Raw genomic sequence first — 22,520 nt, 5'->3', positions numbered from 1 at the left:
TATTACACCAGCATATATTTGAAGTTTATAACATAATTTATTTTTTATAACACAATATATTTAAAGTTATAACAATATATATATTTGAGGTTATAACATAATATATATAGGGTTATAACAACATATATTTATGGTTATAACATAATATATTTGGGGTTATAACATAATATATTTAGTGTTGTAACAATGTATATTTGAAGTAATAATATAATATATATGGAGTTATAATAACATATATTTGGGGTTATAACATAATATATTTGGTGTTATAAAAATACTATACCCTCAAACATAGACCATTATATACCGAACTATATATTATGTTATAACTCCAAATATAATATGTTATAACCACAAATATATGTTGTTATAACCTCATATATATTATGTTATAACCTCAAATATATATATATATATATATATATATATATATATATATATATATATATATATATATATATATATATATGTTGTTATAATTCCAAATATATTATGTGACTTTTCAGATTATAATTACACGCGCGCATCAGTCTTTTTTTTTAAATTAACATAATGGACTAGGCTTTTGAAAACCGTCTATAGAAAAGACGGTCTCTCAAGAGAGATGCCGCTGATTCTAAGGGTAAGTTTTCTTCATTAATTAATCTTTTACGCATGTTAAAAGTGAGTAAAATATCGCTTCAAAAAATAAAGAGTAAATATAATTAAATAAAAAAAAAAAAAAATTGGTGCATAAAAAATTTTCATCCAACCCTGTAGTAGCTTTAGCTTTGCCTAAATCCCCTATGGTATCTAAATACTACCTCCGTTAATTTTTAGTTCCTACAAAGGGGTATTATTTGTAATACATAAAAAATTCTTTTGTTGCAACTAAAAATTAACATAAGTCAAAGAGCATGGATTTGTCAAAGGATGTAAAATTATGTGTGTGGATGACTAGACTTAGAATTAGGAGTAATTTTAAAAGATAAAAGTGGAAGCATAAGTTTTGCAAATGTTGTTTCTATTGTTGATTGTTTACCGATAGAAAACCTAGCTACAAAATAGCTAAGTTTGGGAAGTATTTTGTTACATATATAGTGTAATTAATTGCACTAATATCTACTTTATTATTATATCAAAATATGAAACTCACAGGTTTTGCCATCCCATAAGTCTGCAAGCTTGACAATGCCACATCGCTCGTTGGGATCGTAGACTAGAGCTACTGGCCCAAGGTGCACCAATCGATGTTCATGGCTCACCTACTACACCGGACTACATGTCGTGGTTCCTGTCCATCACGCGCAGATGGATGACACCATGTGCCATCATTGCAGCAGCACATTACGCACCTGCTGCGCCTACGATGATCTAATTTGTAAGTCTTCATTTCCATTTAAGTGATTAAGTTGCCGATTACATAATATAATATTTAATTAACGAAATATTAATTGCAGGCACCACAAGGTGCGGCGGCAGTGATGCGGTACAGCCACGAGGAGCCGGTGAGGGAGATTGCGCATGGAATGCTCGTCGGCACGTAGTTCCAACACTTCATACCGGAAGTCGCTGCAGAGTCCTTGCCGACTACCGCCCATACACACGTCTCATCTCCTGCTTATGACTATCTTTTGGAGGAGATGGACCATTCATACCCCGTTGGCGCTGCGGGGACCTCAAGGACTGGGCCATCACAGTACCAGTCCCCTCTAATGCCGGAGCTACACCCGACCGCCTCTTACTCCTAGGAGACCAACTCAGTTGGATAGGGTAGATGAGGGAGGGTCGTGACCGTTAATGTTTAACTTTTGTTTATATATATATATATATATATATATATATATATATATATATATATATATATATATATATATATATATATATATATATATATATATATATGTTTGTTTAATTGTATATTTAAAACATTGGCATATATTTTGTTGTGTATATATGTTTAATTACTTTAACATAGCCTCGAAGATTTCACTTACCGAATGATCGGAGTTTTGGCGATGAATCATCCCGCTTGAAACATACATTGACTGGTAATTACTTAGTTTGATGTCTCTCAACCAATTAGAACAAATAACAACTCAAAAATTAGCAAAAAAAAAAAATATAAGCATAGCTGTTCGCAGTTAGTAACTGCGAACAACCATAAAGGACAAAATAGCTGTTCGCAGTTAGTAACTACGAACAGCTTCAAACCACAAGTTTGAGATTTTCACGCTTATATTTGGAATTTTTTTGATTCTCAGTTTATTTTTGTAATTTTTTTTATTTTTTAGGCTATTTGTTTCAAAATTTCTCAGTTTGATTACGTGAGTAAATTGGGCTTTTATTTTGGGCTTGGTTTTGTTAAAGGTTGAAGTGGGCCTTTATGAGTTTCCCTCCTAAATTGTGAATTTTTGAAAAAAATAAGACGTTTTGTCAAACTTTTTCCCAAAATAAGCTTGTATCAAACTTAATTCCCCAAATAAGCGTCCGTACATACGAAGCTAGGCTTGGTATTGAGTCGCACTTAATAACAGCGAACTTAGAGAAAACATCAAAATTGTAGTCAGCCTTAAAGTCGCTGTTACTAACAGCGACTTAATGGTTTGACCAGTCAACCATTAAGTCGCTGTTAGTAACAGCGACTTTAGGGCTGACCAAAATTTTGACCATTTCTTCTCTCTTTTGTATGATTTAAAGTAGTCGTTGTAAAATTGAAAAATAGTCGTTATAAAGTTAAAAATACCCGTTGTTATTATGTTCTATAAATAACTCCATCATTTCCCTACTTCATTGTATCTAAACTCCATTCTTATTCTACTTCATTGTATCCAAACTGTAATTTAGTTAATCGATTTTGAAGGTAATATATGTTTACTTATAAATGTTAATATTATTTATAAATGTTCTATAAATAGCCGTTGTTATTATTTTTGAATGTTTACTTATGGTAATATATCATATGTGTTCCCTAGATGTCAAAGAAGTATTGTATTGAAGAGCTTTGAATATGATTGTCTGTTTGAGTTTGATTAAATAAGTACGTAATTCTTTGTCGAATCATTCATCGCCGCTAGCTCTGAGCAATACATCTACATATATATTACAAATTATACACAAAAGTCCAAATGTTACAAATATTCAATATGTACAAATGTTCAATACATACAAAACGTCACTAATGTTCAATATATACAAAAAGTATACTAATGCTAATCCTCCTCCTGTACCCTGTCTAACTGTGACGGTTTTCGACGCCTCCTACGATAGTAAGAGGCCATCGCATGACACTCGGATAGGGGAGGTGATTGATAGTGGGATGATCCAGCACCCTGTGAGGACCCGGCACCATAGTCAGGGCACGTTAAATCTACCTCCTCAAGATGAACGTCGTCATGATAAGGAGACGACCCCTGCTCGTACATACTGGTGTCGGGTACAGCGACTTCTGAAATGAAGTGCTGAAACTGTGTCCCGTGGAGTATGCCTTGGGCAATATCCCGTACAGGCTCCTCCTGGGTGGATCTGATGACAGATGCAATGCCCTGTGCCTGCATTAAGACTGAAGTGTTAACGAAATGTATAACATGTAACTTCTATGCTTAATAATCAACTTTGAAGAATACTTACAAACTGTGTCATCGTCGGTGTTCCCACGTCCAAAGCTATGAATTACAAATATAAGTAAGTAAACAAAACATAAGAACATATTAAGAAACAAAGTGTTAACATGTGAAGTTAGTGTTACCTAGAGGATAATTAGTGGCCCCGCGATCTCCTTCACGTTCTTATGTGAAGCGTCGCAAAGTTTTCTGTACAGATACGCTAGGGCTGCAGAACCCCAGCTATAACCGGAGATGACCTCCCATGGCGCATCAAGCAACGTTAAGTACAAAAGCTGTACCCTGTTGCCAGTCTTGTCAAAGAACAAGACAGCGCCAATCAAATATAAGAGATACGCCCTAGCGTATCTCTCAACGGTAGCCTCATCAGCACCTTCAGAAAGTTGCGAGAAGTTTTGCGCGAGCCATGTTACGCGCAACGCACTCCCTTTGGCGACCTCTGCGGGAGGTCGGACTCCCAATACCCGATGCACCATGTCTTGCCAACTTTCGCGTTGGCGTTCAACGGTGCACACGGCATGTCCCTCAATGGGAAGCCGTGTGAGCATAGCTACGTCAAGTAAAGTGACAGTAGCCTCACCTAGAGGTAGGTGGAAGGTATGGGTCTCTTGGCGCCACCGCTCGACTAAAGCCGTTACTAGCGCCCGATCGACTCTCCCATACGCGATGAGGTGGAAGTCGTACAACCTCGCTTGCTGAAGGTATGGGATGATCCTAGCATTAATCTCCCATGGAGCAGAGTCAGGATACCTGGTGTATATGGTCTCTGTGTCGGACACCTAAACGCAAAGATTAAATTAGAATAAAGTTAAAGTATTAAGGCATATACATTCAAAATACTAAGTTGACTTCCTGGACATCCCATAGTACACTGCTCCTATGATCTACCTGCATCGTCAGCACACTAGGGTCGTGAGGGCCTGGAGCTGCTGGATCCATCTCTACTGCAATTCAACAATAACTAAGTTGTTGTTATGATTATACATAAAAAGAGTTAAGAAATACTGATACTGTTTATGTTATTTATTTGTTTCCGTTGTCTTTATGTTCAAGTACAGATACTGTTTACCTTGACGTGCAAGTTCTGGTGTTGTGACCGTCACTACCACACCGTCGACAAGCCCAGAACACACGTTGGAAAGTTCTAATACTTGGACGGACGTACACACCAACATCATTGTCTTCCTTAAAGAACCACTCAACTACAACCCAGGGTTAGAAAGTTGCAGTGCTTTCAAGAAGCGTGGGAGTAGAGGATAAGAATCTTCCCATGTCCCATAGATGGACAGAAGGGCTTGCTGTTTATCACACCATGCCCGCTTATAGGTCACTTCTACACCAAATTGGTCTTTGACAATTTGTCGCACCACGGAGACCTTAATTGAGGGTCTTGGGCAACACAGTTTCTAATAAGATTGTTAATTACGGAAGATGTCAAATGAATGTGTCCAGCTGACACATTTTCAGTACTTAATACACAAGCCCCATGCTTCCCTTTATATGTAACAATCTCCCATGAAGGTGAATAGGAGCTCTTCCTAGCCCTAAGCCTCCAAGCACACCCTCTCTTTCACTTCAACGTGAGCACGGTTTGATTTGAAGTCTCAGTTCGGTACTCAACGTTCCTATGAATATGATACAACCTAACAGCGTCCAACAAGGCATCCTTGTTATCAAACATCATACCCTTTTGAAACTCTCCTTCATCGGTGTAGGTTGTATCACATGCCCAAGACCTCCAAGAGTTGTCGTCAACGTGTTCATCTAGAGGGAGAACTAGTGCATAAGGTGCAGGAGCAACGATTGTTGAAATGTTGCCTAGGCTCATGTCATTAGCTAGAGCCTCCTCGTCAACACCCACATCGTCCTCAGAAGGAGCTTCAACGAATTCATTACTCTCGCTATTAACATCATCCCAAGGCTCATTTGTATCTACTAAGTTAAAAGTATCATCATTCGAAGGAGAAGAGGAATATGGCATAATGGGATTTTGGGTTTCTTCAGTAGGAAAGGGCGTATGAAAAGGAGCAGAAGAAGTTACATTCAGGAATGCATTTGTTTCTACAACATTGACATCTTCATTCCTTAAGGGTACCTCTTCTACATATAACTCTAAGGAAGGAGTAGAGGTAGACTTTGAATACTCCCACATTGCATCTATAGCCTCCTCATCCTCAACCGGAAGAGCTAACAATTCTCCACTCATATTGCACTTAAAACTTACATTAATAGTACTTCTTGTAGTGTCAATGCCAATCTTAAAGCATATAAAATGTTTAAATTCATTCAAATCCATGTTTGAGTTGCATGCAAACAGTTTACGTCTTCCCCCAACATACTTAACATTGCTACCACTTGATCGAATTGAACCATTCCAAAAACATACAACAGTCACACGAAATGAAGCCATTTCTACAACAATACGTATAAAATCATCATCACCATCAAGTTCATAAATATATACATATATAACAACAATGATTACATTTAGGGTTTACATTCAAACATTCTCTAAAATAAACTCAAATTTAGGGTTTGCATTCAACCATTCTCTACATTAAACTCAAACATTTTCTACATTACATTCATAAACAAACAACCTCATTATGAAGATCATTGCAAATAACAAGTATATTTGACATATTCATAGAGTTTAAGTGTAAATAACCATGATGACATACATTTGAAAATCAACAACTAAAAATTTATACTAAAAACGTACCTTAATAAGCTGTAGATCAACAAGAAATAGTAAATTGCAAGTTTATGAACCTACATTTATGTCAAAATTCATTAATATTTTGTGAACCCTAATTTTCGAAAATAGAAAAAAACACAAAAAAAATTGTACCTTGAGTGAACGTAGGAGGATGAAAGAACTAATTACTAGTAAAAACTTGAAATTTGATGAGATTAATTGAAGGATTGAAATTGATTTTAATGGTAGAAAGAAGAGGGAGATTTTCGTAGGTTGAAAATCGCGAATGAAGAACGAGTGAAATAAGGAAGAAGGAAAACTGGAGAATTATAACAGACATGAAGTCGCTGTTACTAACAGCGACTTTAGCTTTGACCGGTCAAAGCTTAAGTCGCTGTTAGTAACAGCGACTTCATGCCTGTTATAATTTTTTTTTTCTCTTAGTTCGCTGTTATTAAGTGCGACTTAATACCAAACCTAGCTTCGTATGTACGGACGCTTATTTGGAGAATCAAGTTTGATACAAGCTTATTTTGGGAAAAAATTTGACAAAATGTCTTATTTTTTTCAAAAATTCCTAAATTGTTTGGTCCATTTTTAAATAGGGATACATGAACTAGAAAGTTTCTCCCTTCTAAATTTAATTTTTTTTGGGTTGATTGATACACCCGAGTGTATCGAGCAAGGTACACTCGGGAAGTACATAGTGCTTAGACTGCTTACACAGTTACACATAAAGAACACCATGTAAAGAACATATAATTAGAGTGAAAAAAACATATTGTTAAAAAGTAAAGAATGCGACAATTTTTTAACATTGGTTTTAAATAAGTAAAAAATAATTACTACTTTATCTTTTTAGTCCGCATCTAATGGTAAATCATTTTAAGAAAAGTAGTTTCTCATAATAATTCTATGTTAAAATTTAAAATTCTATTTTAAAATAAAAATTTCTTTTTAAAAATTTTGTCATGCTAGTTAAAATTTAAATAATGTTCATTTTATAGTAATATCATGTTCATTATTAATATTTTTTATATTCATTTTTAATTTAACCTAGTGTCCAAGCGTATAACTTGTAAAGTTCTTTGTATAATTTAACAACGTTCTTTATCAGAAAAGATGATGCACATTATATTTGTTTATAATATAACTTTGATGAGAAGTTTAATGTACTTCTATAGTCACATAATATTCATTGTTTAATGGTTAATTAATGTATTGTTCATTACAGGATAATATCGTGTTCTTTATCAATAACATGGAGCCTGGAGGTCCTTATTAATATTATGGATGCTCTTTAGATCTAAATTTCCATCATTGTCCCAAAAACTTCTCATTAACCTTCATAATCCTGATTACAAAAAAGGAAAAAAAAAAAAACATAATTATTAGATATTCTAAATTAATATAAAAAAAATGTAAATTATTCAAAAGAACATAATTGGTAATGTAAGGAACATACAGTTCAAACTCAAAGAACATATATTAATCCGACTCAAAAGTAAATATTCCATTCCATTTAGAAAGAAGATTCATTATAGTTTGAAGAACATCATCTTCAACCTCTAAAAATAAGACAAATTTAGAAAGAAAAAAAAAAATTGCAAATACTAAAAATTATTGAAAACTTGATACTTTCAATATTGAATTTTTTGTTAACCATGATCAATGAACAAATATAAATCATCATCGAACAAACATCAAAATAATGAAATTTAAAAATTAAAATAAAAAATCTAAATTTACCTTTTTATTGGGTCACGAATTCCTCATGAATCTCACCTTCATTCTCAAAAACATCATTCTTATAAGCATTAAGAGGAGATCTTCAATCATAATCGTGATGAAATTCACCACGCATTATCATTTTTCTCTATGTAAATTTCTCTGTCTAAAAAAATTCTCTATTGATCTCATAAATTAAATTATAAAAAATTATGGAAATTAATATTTTGGATGCTATAAATATGGAAAAGAATTAACAAATTCCTTCAATTAAGAGAGACATATTTGAAAACTGATTCCTTTTTGGAATAAAAAAAAATTTAAAAAAAAAAAATCAAAACTACTGCTGTAGTTTTTCATCCGTTACTCCATAATATATAATCTTATTAATAATTCATAATTCATATATTATAATTATTAATAATAATTATACTTCTGGTGGATGAAATTGTTCTTCACTTTTACTTTTTGTTCATGTTTTTCTTCCTGTAGACTATATGCAAGTTGTAAGGTACCAGTATTTTGGTAGGGTCTGCACTAGTTCAAATATTTTTAGTGCTTTGGGAGGACAAAGTCGGTGCCTTTTTCAATTTTTATTTTTTTATATTTTATGGTTTTTGGCTTTTTGCTATTTATGTTTGGTTCGTCTTCCCAAATCTAACTAAATTTTACTGAGCTGGTTGTTACTATTTTATCATTTTTTTTAATCGAACTTGAGATCGACAATATAAGCATTCACAATTGGGATGATCTTTTAAAATTAAGACTCAGACATTATAGTTGTTGATAATTTTTTATTGTTAAAAAATAATTTTATTTAAAGAAAAAAGTTTAGGTCTTTATAGTTGTAGTATACTAGTAAGGATTCTTCCATTTTCTTGAATTGAATATATTGAATGAAAGAAAGAAGGACTATTCTAATTCTCTATTCTCATAAATGATTCCAAATTCATTTGGGTTATTCTAAAAATTCATGTTCCTTTTTTTTTCTATTACTTACCATTACCACTATTTTCCCTCTTTTTATTTGTGTTTAGCTATTTTGATCATCAACCCATTACCCAATACCCACCCTTTAAATTCACCCCATTTCACCCTTTTCAATAATCAAAAAAAAACCCAAAAAAAAGTTTTAATCTTTCTAGTGAGAGAAACTAAATTCAAAGATTTAATTTAAACCCCAAAAAATATTACAATAAAAGGGCTAAATGGGTGCAATATATCCAAATTCCTTGTTCTCAAATTCCAATTATAATTGGTTATTTCCTGGTGATTTAAAGAGTACAAATTGGACTAAAGAAGAGAACAAGCAATTTGAGAAAGCATTAGCAATATTTGATGATAATACACCTGATAGATGGTCTAGAATTGCTGGTATGATTCCTGGGAAATCTGTTAGAGATGTAATTAAACAATATCAAGAATTATTAGAAGATGTTAGTGATATTGAAGCTGGTTTAGTTCCAATTCCTGGTTATAATCTTGTTTCTTCTTCTCCTTTCACATTGGAATGGGTTGATAATACAAGGTTTGATACTTTTAGAAAAAAGTCTTCTGCTATGGTTAGGCCTCTTGAACAAGAGAGGAAAAAGGGTGTTCCTTGGACTGAAGATGAGCATAAGTAAGTTCACATTTCCCTATGAATTTAATGGTATTTTGTAATGGGGCGGGCCGGGTGGGTATGAGCGGTATAAGACTTCATATTTACTAATAAATGGCAGGTAAAACTTTTTATATCATATTCATTCACTACACATACCTCCTAAATTCATGCCCATATCTCCTCTAAGGCATTCAGTTAATGATGTTAAACTGACAGCATATGTTGGTTAAGCTGGTAGAACTTTTTTTACAATGTTAATACATCGACTTGGGTTTTAACTATATTTTTTAAAATATTATCGATATTTATTTGATTTTGTTTTAGATCCCCACTTGTTTATCATCTCTATTCCATATGGGTTCTTGAATTTGGGTATATTGGATTGATTTTGAATGTTAGAATTTTCAACTTTTTACACTATAAGCTGAATTGGATTGGATTTATATGTTGAATTTGATTTTTTTTTTTTTGGGTTTGTTGAAAGAGTTTGTCGGTTTTTAGATCTTTTACTAACTGTGGTATGTGTTAGACTTAACAAATTATGTTCAACAAGACTGATAAAGTACTAGTATTTATTCTTTCTGATTACTATTGATTTAGACATTGACTTTTATAGATTTTTAATTCAATTAAACTAAGATTATTACTATGAAAAGAAAATAAACGGTATAACAATGTCAAAATCTTAATTTCGACAACAACACAACTGACAATGTCGAAACCTTAATGTGTAACGATATGAGTAATGACGAGTATTTTGCAGGCGGTTTCTACTCGGCCTTCAGAAGCATGGCAAAGGCGATTGGAGGAACATATCGCGCTACTTTGTAATCACAAAGACACCAACCCAAGTAGCTAGCCATGCCCAAAAATACTTCTTAAGGCAAAATTCAGGAGGAAAGGATAAAAGAAGGCCTAGCATACATGATATCACAACTGCTAATCTATCAGATAATAGTACAATTCCACCCATTTCAGAAACCAATTGTGCACCATTCCCTTTACTCGAGAAATCGATCAACATAATGCCTAAGATGCTAGTCGATTGGAGTAACTCGAATGGTGATGCGTTAATGGTTATAAACCCGAGTCATGGGAGCCAGAATCTGTACAGCACAGTCTACCAAGGAGCCTCAGCCTATGTAGGATCACATTAGAGTAAGGGATAAGAAACAGAACTGGTAACTATTTCTTATAGTTCATGTATGATACATTATGTCTCAAATTGATCAGTATAGTTATTTGTTGACATATTTATCATCATTAATCTGAATCTTTTGATGGGTATATTGTATATTTGAATTCTGAATTTATTGCTTGATAGTTAGTTTTAATCCATAGATGGGTTTTGAGAGTTTAGAGTAAAAACAATGAAAAAATTGAGTATGTGATCTCTGTTTAGGTTAGAAGTGTGGATGCAATACGACCCTTTTCATACTTGATGCTTAATATTCTACTTTAAATAGAGGTGGTTGAGAATTGAACCTGTGATCTTTTGTCACGTTGACTCTAATACCATGTCAAAGAATTAACTTAACCAAAAGCTTATGCAGATAGTTGAAGCCTTATATGTTATATTCTTCAACAGTTTAGTTGGGAAAACAAAACAAAAAAAATTTAGATGGTACTTACAAGTAAGAGAAGGAAGAAAGTGAGGAGAATCATTTTATAAAAAGTAATGTTGTAAATAAAATGCGCCAAACATAAATGAAAATTGCAGCCGACTTATACAGCAAAGAAGTAATTTTTAAATTACAATTTTTGCACAATTGCTAGAGCAAAGATTCATATAATGAACATGACTAATTTTCCACCCAAATTATACTCACATCATTCACACTGAATCACACAGGATATATACTATTTATGAATATGAATATTAATCAAGCCCATTTTATTTTATTTTTGGGGATTAACATAAGTATCAACTTGTTAAGTAATTAATTCAAACGGAAATTTAAGTTGATGATTGAAGCTCAAAGATATAGGTTATATTCTATTACGCTTCATTATACAAGAGTCTTATCTCCTTTATAACCGACGCTAATAATTTCACTAGAAATAAAAGTGAATGAAAAATTTAAATTAAACCTTACGTGGAGGAGGTCTATAATAAGGATTAATTTAGAAGAATCTAGACAAGTAGGATGAAGACCCATGTCACACCAAAAAAGCAGCAGCCAAATTAGCTGACTAAAAAGAGGTGACCCTAGCGAGTAAAACCTTTGAATCTGATTGATTGCTTTTTCTCTTCTCCTAAATGTATAACATTACAACCCTTCATAAGATTTTTAGTGGATCCGAACATGGCCAAGGTGACCTAACCATTCATCACCGTCACTTATTCATTGGGCTGACTCTGAATTCCACTTTCAAACAAACAACATTGGTCGTTACAAGTTCTATTGTAAGATTGTTCGTAAATATAGTTTTTAAAAACTCAATGGGTAATGAATAATAGATACTTTTTTTGTCTTTTATAGTTGATATTTAAACTACATTATAAAAAAAACACTAATAACTCATACTCGCCCTTCGTCCTTTTAAGTTTGCACCTTAAAAAATACTTAAATATCTGAGAATTTTTTGAATTCTAAGGGTGCAATTGCAAATAGATAGAGTAAGTATTACTTAGCAAAAAATGCAAATTACATTTGAATTTAATTTAAATTAATATCAGTCTTTTACATAAAAAAAACATATTACAGTCATAAAATTATAACCCACTTTATTCTTACTAATGGATAACCATGCAAAGATGGGAGATCACAAAAGATCCCCTTATTATTTTCACCTTTTTACCAGCTAACTTTACATAAAATTATTGGTCAATAAATTTAAGTAATATAAAAGTATACGCTTTTACAATATTTTTTATATATCAAGATAAAGCTGAAGAATACCTTAGTAACTTAGAAATAATTACCAGAGATTTATTTGTAAATAAAATATTAAGAAAACGTATAAACAAATTTCTATTAAAATTATTTATGGAACATCAATTTTATAATTGGAACGAAAAGAAAAAAATATTTATGAAAAAAATAGTGTGCACAATTTACCTTGTTTGTGGGAACAAAGCATCTCCATTATCTCCATTAGATAGAATAAAATTTTGACTGTTCTTTTCAAATGGCCTAGGAAGCTTAATAGTAAAAATATTCCATTATCTTGAATTGTATCCTTTTTGATTCCTTCTTTGTTAGGGAATAAGGAATTAATTCATCTCTTTAAACTTTGAATTATAAGGTGTTGGGTAGAGATAAGGAAAGAATTGAATCTTTATATCTACTTTCGGCTTAACATTTTGTTTTTAATGAGTAAAAACACGTTTTATTTATAAATTTTTATATAAGACGGTTTTTTTAAATTTTTCTATAAAGTTTAATGATTGAGTTGATCTATCATTCCACAAAATAAAAAATATTCGATTTTTTTAGATTCTTTTTCAAGCAAGTTGCAATATGATTAAAAGGTTTTAGATTCATATTTTGAAATCAAAGGATATGGATCTTAGAAGAGAATTATGTATAAAAAGAAAAGAAAAAAAAAGGTAATTTTGATAAATAATGAAAAAAAATACTCAACTTCCTTAAAATTATTCTCATTTGTTATCGTTTCATTTATTACTGTGTTCTAAAGAAATATGGACTTAATTAACATTGTTTATCTTTATTTTAATGTTTTATTAATGCTTATGGTCTCCACATGTATTTTACTAACTTTATTTATCACTAACTTTATCTAAATATTTTTTTAATTATTGTAATCCCTATATTTTTTCTACTTATTTTATTTTAATTTTTTTAATGCTTATAATGCTCATTTTTTCTAAATTAAATTTATTATTCAGTAAAATAATATATCTACAATCAAAAACTTTCTATTTTTTTTTTAATTGTCGTAGACATTCATTGGACAACTTTGAGAAACTAGAGGAAGTAATAGATAGTGCTAGCTTGCCAAGACCTCGGTTATCAGAGCTAATCTAAGGCGAGTAAAAAGATCAAATAAAAAAAAATGTCTAAATAAAAAAAGTTGTATCAAAATTCTGTTAAGTTACCTATCAAATGATAAATTGATAACGTTACTAATGAAGCCAAAACTAAAAAGAGCAATTAATAAACCCATTAAATAATAACAGAGAAAAAGAAAGAAAAAAAAGTTATTGGCACAACATAATTTGATTTTCTAAACACAAATATGGACACTAATGCTCTCCATTTCCAAATTGATTAAGTACAATTCATTACAACGAAAATTAAGTTCTAAAAATTCAATCTTTAACTAATCAACTTTTGAAAATATAATCAAAGCTTAGCTCTTATTTCTTTTAAAAAATTTAACATTTATTTAATTTTATAATTATTTTGTAACTTGTAACGGTTAGATTTTTATAGAATGTAGATGTCGATGAGATTTTTAAAAGCTAATCACATAAAGATCAGATTTTTAGGGCTATTGTTTTGACACTGGCAAAATGTGAATGTCTAGTGGGCTTTGTGTCTGTTTTGCAAATAATTGTTGATTGTAGTTATTGGCTGAAGTTATTAGTTGGTTTGATCAGCTAAAAGTATTGGTTGATAAACCAACTTTTTATGTTAATTAGTAAGAAGACATTTGGTAAAAATTAAATACTAAATGTTTATCGGAGAAAAAATAGAATGCTCATTCAAGAATTTAAATGCGAATTTATATGGTAACTGTCATAGCAAACATAAATTTACATTTACAATTTTAATGATAATGAGATTTCATTTGATAATAACATTTTTTTGTGATTTATCTAGTAAGTGAATTTTTCAAAATCATTTTGTAATTTTTCCGCTTACTATTTTTTCATGAACTTAATTTTGGCAATTGAACAAGCTTTTATGGGAATTTTTTTAACAAATAAACTAAAAAATAAAAAAAAAACTACAAAAATAAATTAAGAATCAAACTTATTCCAAATATAAGCGTGAAAATCCCAAACCTTAGGTTTGGAGCTGTGCGCAGTTACTAACTGCGAACAGTATAATAAGAGAAATAAAAAGGGAAGGAAGCTGCTACGTTTTTGTGCAGGTAGCTGTTCGCAGTTACCAACTGCGAACAGGTCAAACTGGTCAAAGTAGCTGTAAGCAGTTACTAACTGCGAACAACTACTTTATCCTATTTAACCTGTTCGCAGTTAGTAACTGCGAACAGCTCCAAACCTAAGTTCACGCTTATATTTGGAAAACTTTTGATTCTTAGGTTCTTTGAGTAATTTTTTTTTATTTTTGGTCTATTTGTTTCAAAAATTCCTTTTATGGGTGGTGATATTTATGAACATTGAACAATATGGGCCCAATGCTTTGTTCGTTATTTCCAGTGATCTGGTTCTTGTAATAAATTGAAGATTCTGAAACCTTCCTGCTGGGCCATGAATAGTCTATTTTATATGGCCCGTTTTAATAATGTGTAGGCTTATAAGGAAACATTCAACTTTTATTATGGACCATCTAAGGTAGACGATACTTTACAAACAATACACTTTAATTTTTCACAAATTCTTGAGCAGTTAGTCTCTTAAGAGATCGTCTCTTTGGGAGATATATCTAAAGCCCAGCCCATTAAAGATTAATGCCTATTTAATATATTCTTAATCTTACATTATCTTTAATGCTTACTTACCGTATCCTTAATGCCTATTTTTAATATCTTAAGTGTTTACTTACATCATTCTTTATACCTACTTACAATATTTAAAAAAAAATATAATGGACCGGCCCAATTAGAGATGGTCTCTCAAAAAAATCGTCTCACAAAAATTTGTAATTCTTGAGATGGTCTCATCACAAGACATGCTTGATACTTGGTTTAAATAGCTAAATAATAGAAATTTTTAGCTTATAGATTTCTTATTTCGAGGCCGTCTCACCGTGAGACGGTCTCATACAAGACATGTTGTAATTCCCTGTACAAACAAAAACCACAAATTACGGTCTTAACCAGGAGAAGCGTCTCAACATGAGTTAAATAATCCAATTAGTAAAAATTATTAGCAAATGGACTTTTTATTTAAATGTCGTCTCATCGATAGACGCTCTCTCACAAGTAAACATCAACAAAAAATGAGGTAAGGATTACCTACCATTTTAAAAGTGTCTTATCGTGAGATAATTATGATTTGGCTAAATTAGGTAGTGAACCGTGCACGGCTTATTGTATTGCGCTTGAGTTGCATCCTCTGGCGCGGTATGTTGTTCAATCAATGTTGTTAAGTATGCTCATTGCAAGATCACACTTCTTATTTTCAAAATGTATTGTTTATGTATCCCCAAGCTCTACCTTAGGTCTGCTTCTGCATGTATTATTACAAATGAACAATATGAACATGAAAAAAACAATACAAAAATAATTATTAATGGGTTTGGAAAGTTACCGAGAGACTCTTTAACTGCATTCTCCTATATGGATATGAGCTGCCGTCTCTCTTCCCTCCCCAGATCCTAACCATAGTTGTCTATAAGTGGAAAGTCCCTTTAATACTAACTGTATATGAGAGTAATTCTAAATTTTGCATCCTCCGGAAAAAATGTATCCATCACCTTTTATTTGTATATTATGATGCCCCTCAGTATGTCCAGGCTTGTCCAAAGTTCAACGCATGCATTTCTTACATTAACTCATGCTTTATTCCATCAAACAGATGCATTACAATACGAATATGCGTTAGCAAGCCAGCTCGATCAAACTAAACAAAGTCGGTCGATCAAGCCCGCTCAATCAAGTCGAGCTAGAGTGCTCACATTCTAACGTGGCTTTCTTTGCTTAATTTGTTCAAAGACTTGCGCATATTAGTTAACTTTATATTCCTATGATTTGGAATATTACATTAACATGTTACTTAACATGTGCAAATCTTTGACAAATTAAGAAAATATTACTAACTAACATTATTGCTTAACATTATACCTCAAAAAATTAGTTATACCCTCTACAAAACTATGTGCATGTTAGATCAATGTTGTTTTCAATGTTGGAAGTACTAACAACTAAGTGAATCTTTGGCTTTTGAAAAGCATAACAAAACACTAGTAGTATATGACTAAAAAAATGTGAAATAACACTACTTAGCTTCATAATAAGTAAACATCACGATATTGTATACTCCTATCAAACATTCTTATAGAAATGTTGAGTATAATAAAGAGTGAGTAATATTAAAAATTGGATTTTGTTTCAGTTAGAGCAAATATTATATCTAAAGTCATAAATTTAATTCTCACTTAATCTTCTACTTTTCTCAATCTACCCTATAACCCAAAAAATAAAACGAAAATATCACTACAAAAAAGTTTCAATTATGACGCAATATTTATGACACTTCAACAAAATGACACCATTCTTAGAGTATTATCCTAATATTTCAATCTTAATTCACACTTTCAATAGTATCACCAAAAATTTTGTTGATATTTGATAAATGTCATGATATTGAAATTTAAATGTCACAATTGGCTCAAATATTTGTAGTGGTAATACATAGCCTAATCTAATAAAGTTTAGTCCTAACTATACATAAAATTAAAACAATACCCATAAAGAAACCCTAAACCTTGATTAGTTAGATACAATTATTGCAATAGAATAGTTATAATTAACATAATTATTAGGTTAGTTAGTAGTTAGTACAAGTGTCTTCCTTAACGCAAGCAACATAATATGGAGAAAGCAATCTTACCTAACCTAAGTCGAAGCCACAATCTACCTTTGCATATCGTGGCTTTCCTAATTCGACTATTTTCAAATAAAGCACTAAAAAACCACGTAGATCTTCAAACTTTCCATATCATCTTACTAAAAAGAAAGACAATAAAAATTATTTAACGTCCCATACTCCTCCATTAACATCCTTGCCTTTATTCCTTTTTTAATTAATACTTTTATGCATATTGGTGTACATGAAAAATTTTGTTATGTTAAAAGCGACACCAATAATTAATATGACTTAAATGTAAAGTTAAAATAATTTATAATCGTATATTCTAATTTTTCATTGATTAGATGACCATTTTGGTGTTAAGGTAGATTTCGACTATGATATTTAAAGTGGTCAATTAATGTCATGTGTTTATCTTGTGTTAAATTGCCTATTATTAATCAAATGCCCACATGTAAGTTGATCCACATTGGAGAAAAAAAAAAGGTATGCCAATTGGTTTCTAGACATGATATCAGAAGTCAACGTGACAAAAAGGTCATGGTTCAAATCTCAACCACACCTCAAATTCAAGTAGAATATTTTGCCAAAGTATGAGGAGAGTTTGTGTAACATCAACACTTCTAGCTCAAAGATTCTAGTGTGAGGAGCGTGTTAAAGTATATAAAATATCTTGGAACCTCAACCATTATCATAAGTTTTTTCATTAGTTGTAAACCTCTTTTAGGTTAGTACGTGGGTTACCTCTTTTCCTCGTTATTTAATTGGGTTGTCTAGGCCCATTTTCTAAATCCTAAAATCTTACCAATCTGATTCAATCTGTATACACAAATTATTTCAAGTTGAGTTAAATCATACTCAATTCCGATTTCTTACATCAAGTTAGATCACAAGTTAGCTCCAACCATGATTGCTACTTAACAAGTAAGCTAACTTATTTTAATTTTATTTTTCTTTTCCTTTATATTAATGAAATCACCATATGAACGAACAATTCTCTTAAAGCCCCACATTTGACGTGTTATCCAACTCAAAAATATTTCCCATTCAGTTTGGTTTATGTCTTTTTAGTCAAAAAAGGAGAAGCTAGAATATGTCTTGTTAATTCCACACCTAAGCTATGTTTTCTAATAAGTGCGTTATGTTGCTATCACTTTCTGTATTTAATTTGGTTGTATTATTATAGTGCTGAATTGTAAAGTATATTTATCAGTTGTCCCTATGTATGCTGGCTAGCTTGATCAATTTGCACTATATATAAATAAGTAAACATGGTTGCGTTTATATCTTAGGTCCTCGTCTTGTCAATGTTCAAAGATGTTTTTTCTTGTAAAAAACTAGCTACAAACTTGTTTTATATCTACATTCTAAGGATAGGATCAAACTCATATTAGAAGATTACGTGAAGTGCTTGTTAGAACATCGGATTATGATGTATTATTATCATTACGAGCAGCTTACAGGGAGTTTGATTATAGGTGTTAAATGATGGTTATGAAAATCAATTTTGGTTTAGTTTCAGTTATTAATGTTAATTAATGAAGCTCTCATTCTCAAATATGTGTTATTCTTCGTAATTTTTCATTACTAACGTAATGTTAATGACGCATTCAAGACTAGGGGTGGGATTTTGTTCACATTGTCATGCATGAGGAAGTATGTGCTTGAAAGCCTAGAGTTTAGTTGAAAAAAGTAACTTAGGAAAGTAACTATGAGAGCAATTGTTAGTCTTGAAAATACTTGTTAGTTATGCGAGTAGTTGTCTGTTTTGTTAGTTGTTAGTTATCGTTTTTTTTGAAATAGATAGTTGATCAACCCTTATGAGAATATCACAAATGTGTTTTTAAAAAGTAATTTTACGAATAATACCTCGATATACAATTAGTCAATTAGTACTTGGTTTTTGCAAAACAATACATGAAAAACACAATGAAGAGAGAGGATGACACATAATGACATAAGTTTACATGATGGATTTTAGGCACAAACCCTACAATGAAGATACTTTAGCGTAAAAGTGTTCTATATCCCACTTATTTTTTATTATTTTGAATTATGACGTGATAATTTTTCATTTTGAATTATAATGCGATAGTTATTTCACTTTAATAATACAAAATAAATAAAATAGAAAACATCGATTATATAGCTTGTTTGTCGTTTCAATGTCTATGTTGGACCGATCTAAGAGTACGCTTGGTCTCGTTAATTGGTATGAACTATGAACTATGTTACACTTTATTTTTATTTATAAAAAAGTTTAGAAACTAATAGGATGCCTAATATTCAAAAGATAATTATTTTGTCATATCAAAAAATTAATTATGGGTAACATGAGCTAAGCCCAATCTTAATCACTTTGCTATCCATCAATAAAATCATACATAATCAACTAAAAAGTTAAAATCTATTACCAAAACTTCAACCATATATAGTTGAAGTCTCGTATCTATCCTACTTCGATTCCTCCTACTCTAATCATTTGTCTCATTTAATAATTTACTTAGTTATAGCCTTAATCATCAACACAGTATTATCGTACAAAGTCAGAGTTTAGGAGAAATTATATAGCGGGCATTATTATATTTGTACCCCTCTAAAAAGAGAGTAAAGAGAAATGCGCACAGTGGATTGTGTAAGGGAAATATAAAGAAAAAGAGTGATAATTCAATAGCAATTGTGTATATAAATTAGTGAAAAATTTATAAATAAGTTAAGAAATGAGACATTTAATGTGAATTTGTAAAAAGTGAAAATAAGAGATTTAAATAGAATAAAAATATATACTCGATCCGTTCTTTTTTTATCTTCCACTTTGGGTTTTTCACACAAATTAAGGAAGATAGAATCTTTGGGTTTTAGTGAGTATTATTTTAATTAAATAGTAGTGTGAAATAATGATTGTATTGGAAGTATAAGGTTGTAGTGGGTATTATTTTAATTAAATAGTAGTGTGAACTGTGAAGTAATGATTGTATTAAAAGTATGAGAGAGAAAATAATTATAAATAAAAGAAAAGGGGTACATTAAAAGAAAATTGGGGGTTTTAAGGGGTAAAAGTGGGATAAAAACCTTCTAAAAATAGAAAGTATTCTAAATTGGAAGAACTTTTGAAACTACCCGTTATAGTAATGTGGAATATCAAAAAAGAACGGAGGAAGTATTAAAATTACTAATTCAAATAACATTTGTGGTAATTATGTTTATTTTTTCATGCCATAATTCTTGAGTAAAAAGACATTATTCAACAATCGAACAAATATTTAATTTCATTAATATCAAGCAATACATTTTTTATGATAAATATAAAATATTCAAACATATAAAATCAATTTGATTTATTTAAATGAAGGTAATAATAATTAATCGAAATATTTTATGTATATATATAGTATATACTTCTTCCGTTTCATTATACTTGCTATATTGACTTTTTATGTAGTTCAATTTGTTATTTTGATCATTTATATATTGAACTATACACATCTAAAATTATAAAAAGTTAATATTATGAAAGTATGCGAGATTCAAACAAGATTTCACTTGATTATATTTTTTCTTACACATTAACCTCAATATATAAAATAAATTTAAACACAGATAGTGTTAATAAGGATAATATCTAAGTATTTAAGAAATGAGAATCTATATAAGTACTAGGTAACTTAAGCTAGTTAAGTTCTACTACTCTATCACGCACTCATCATCATTACCTTGTTATATGATCCGTTGATGATTGATGCTACCAACTCTCTTTCTGGAGCTGCCATGTTTCCCATCAATCCTTCATTGTCCTCAGATGTTTTCTCTCTATAACATGTCAAACAGTAGCCTGACTCATAAACATGATGGCCACCACAACTTTAGCCTTGGAATGATCCATTGAAAAATATATATTTTTTTTAAAATCATAACAAAAAGAAAAAAATTAATAAATTAAATTAAAATTACAAAACTCTCATTCTATCAAATCTTATCGCATAAGGGTGATTTATTTACTTTACAAATAACCGTTATTTACTAAGATCTCTTTTCCATTCAAATACTAGTAGGTTCCTTCGAATTAGCATCAGGGACAAATTAAATTTTTTTATGGAAAATATAAATATTTGATAATAAATAAATAAAGTGAGTGAATTGTTTAGGTGAAATCAAAAATTTTTAAACTACAATATAAGATGAACCATTTTATAAAAAGAATGAGATCGTACCACATAAAGAAATGAGTTACTTCCCATATAATAGTAAGAGACATGATTTTACTTGATAAAATAAGGCTTTTCAGTTAGAAACTGGCCCAGACTTAATAATTTTTTAAAAAATATTCTGACATATTAATTTTAAAACTTAAAAGGACAATCTCAAGACTTAAAAATACAATTTTAAGACTAAAAAGGTAAATTTGAAAAGTTTTAATATTAACTTTAATGTTTGAGTCATTCTATTTTAAAGTTAAAATGAGAATTTAATGTCCTACAATTAGTCTTTTAAGTCTTAAAATTAGTTTTTTAAATATTGAAATTGACACTTTAAGTCTTAACCTGTTAAATTCCATGACTTAAAATGTCAATTTCGTCTTTTAACTCTTGAAATTGAAATTTTAGTTTGTAAAATTAGTAAAAAAATATATACAATTGGGTCTACCCAATAAGACACGTCTCGCAAATAAGACGGCCTCATCCAAGTTTTTGTGAAGGCTTTTTTACCAATGGTAGAACATATTAAGTCATTCTGATGCTAATGAAACTTAAATTCGAAAAGACTTTTATTCACAATTTTTTATTACCACTTAGTACCATATTTTAAAATAGTAATGTATTTGAATGAATTTTGTAAAAAAATAAGATGATTTAATGATAACAATTATGACTATTCTCATAAAGTCACAATTTAATACTAACTACTAAATAAACCGTAAAAATAATCAAAATAATAATCAAAATGAAATAAAATAAAAATATATAAAATTAGAGCATCTCAATTCTCAACTTATTATAAGCATATAAGCATAACATAAATCTCTCATCACATTCCTTTCTCCCTTTTCTTATACTTTATTTTAAAGTTAACTATCTAATACTATATTTTTAAATGATAATATATAAGAATAAATTTTGTAATAAAATAAAATAATTTACTGACTACTAAACTAACCACAAAAATAATAAAAACAAAGAGTTTCTTAACTTATTATTAGCATAA

At 30.5% G+C, this 22,520-nt stretch overlaps 1 protein-coding gene across 1 annotated transcript; it reads left to right on the top strand.

Moving 5' to 3' along the window:
• The first annotated feature begins 8,894 nt into the window (after positions 1 to 8,894).
• Positions 8,895 to 12,429, top strand: LOC130803513 (transcription factor DIVARICATA-like). Its single transcript, XM_057667636.1, has 2 exons — positions 8,895 to 9,649; positions 10,395 to 12,429. Exons 1-2 carry the CDS (start codon positions 9,237 to 9,239, stop codon positions 10,786 to 10,788), a joined length of 807 nt encoding a protein of 268 aa, XP_057523619.1. The 5' UTR covers positions 8,895 to 9,236; the 3' UTR covers positions 10,789 to 12,429.
• The last annotated feature ends 10,091 nt before the right edge of the window (positions 12,430 to 22,520 follow it).

This window comes from Amaranthus tricolor, chromosome 17 (assembly GCF_026212465.1).
Source record: "Amaranthus tricolor cultivar Red isolate AtriRed21 chromosome 17, ASM2621246v1, whole genome shotgun sequence".
NCBI lineage: Eukaryota > Viridiplantae > Streptophyta > Magnoliopsida > Caryophyllales > Amaranthaceae > Amaranthus > Amaranthus tricolor.
The sequence above is the reverse complement of the archived record's forward strand: the minus strand, read 5'-3'. Positions and strand labels throughout refer to the sequence as shown.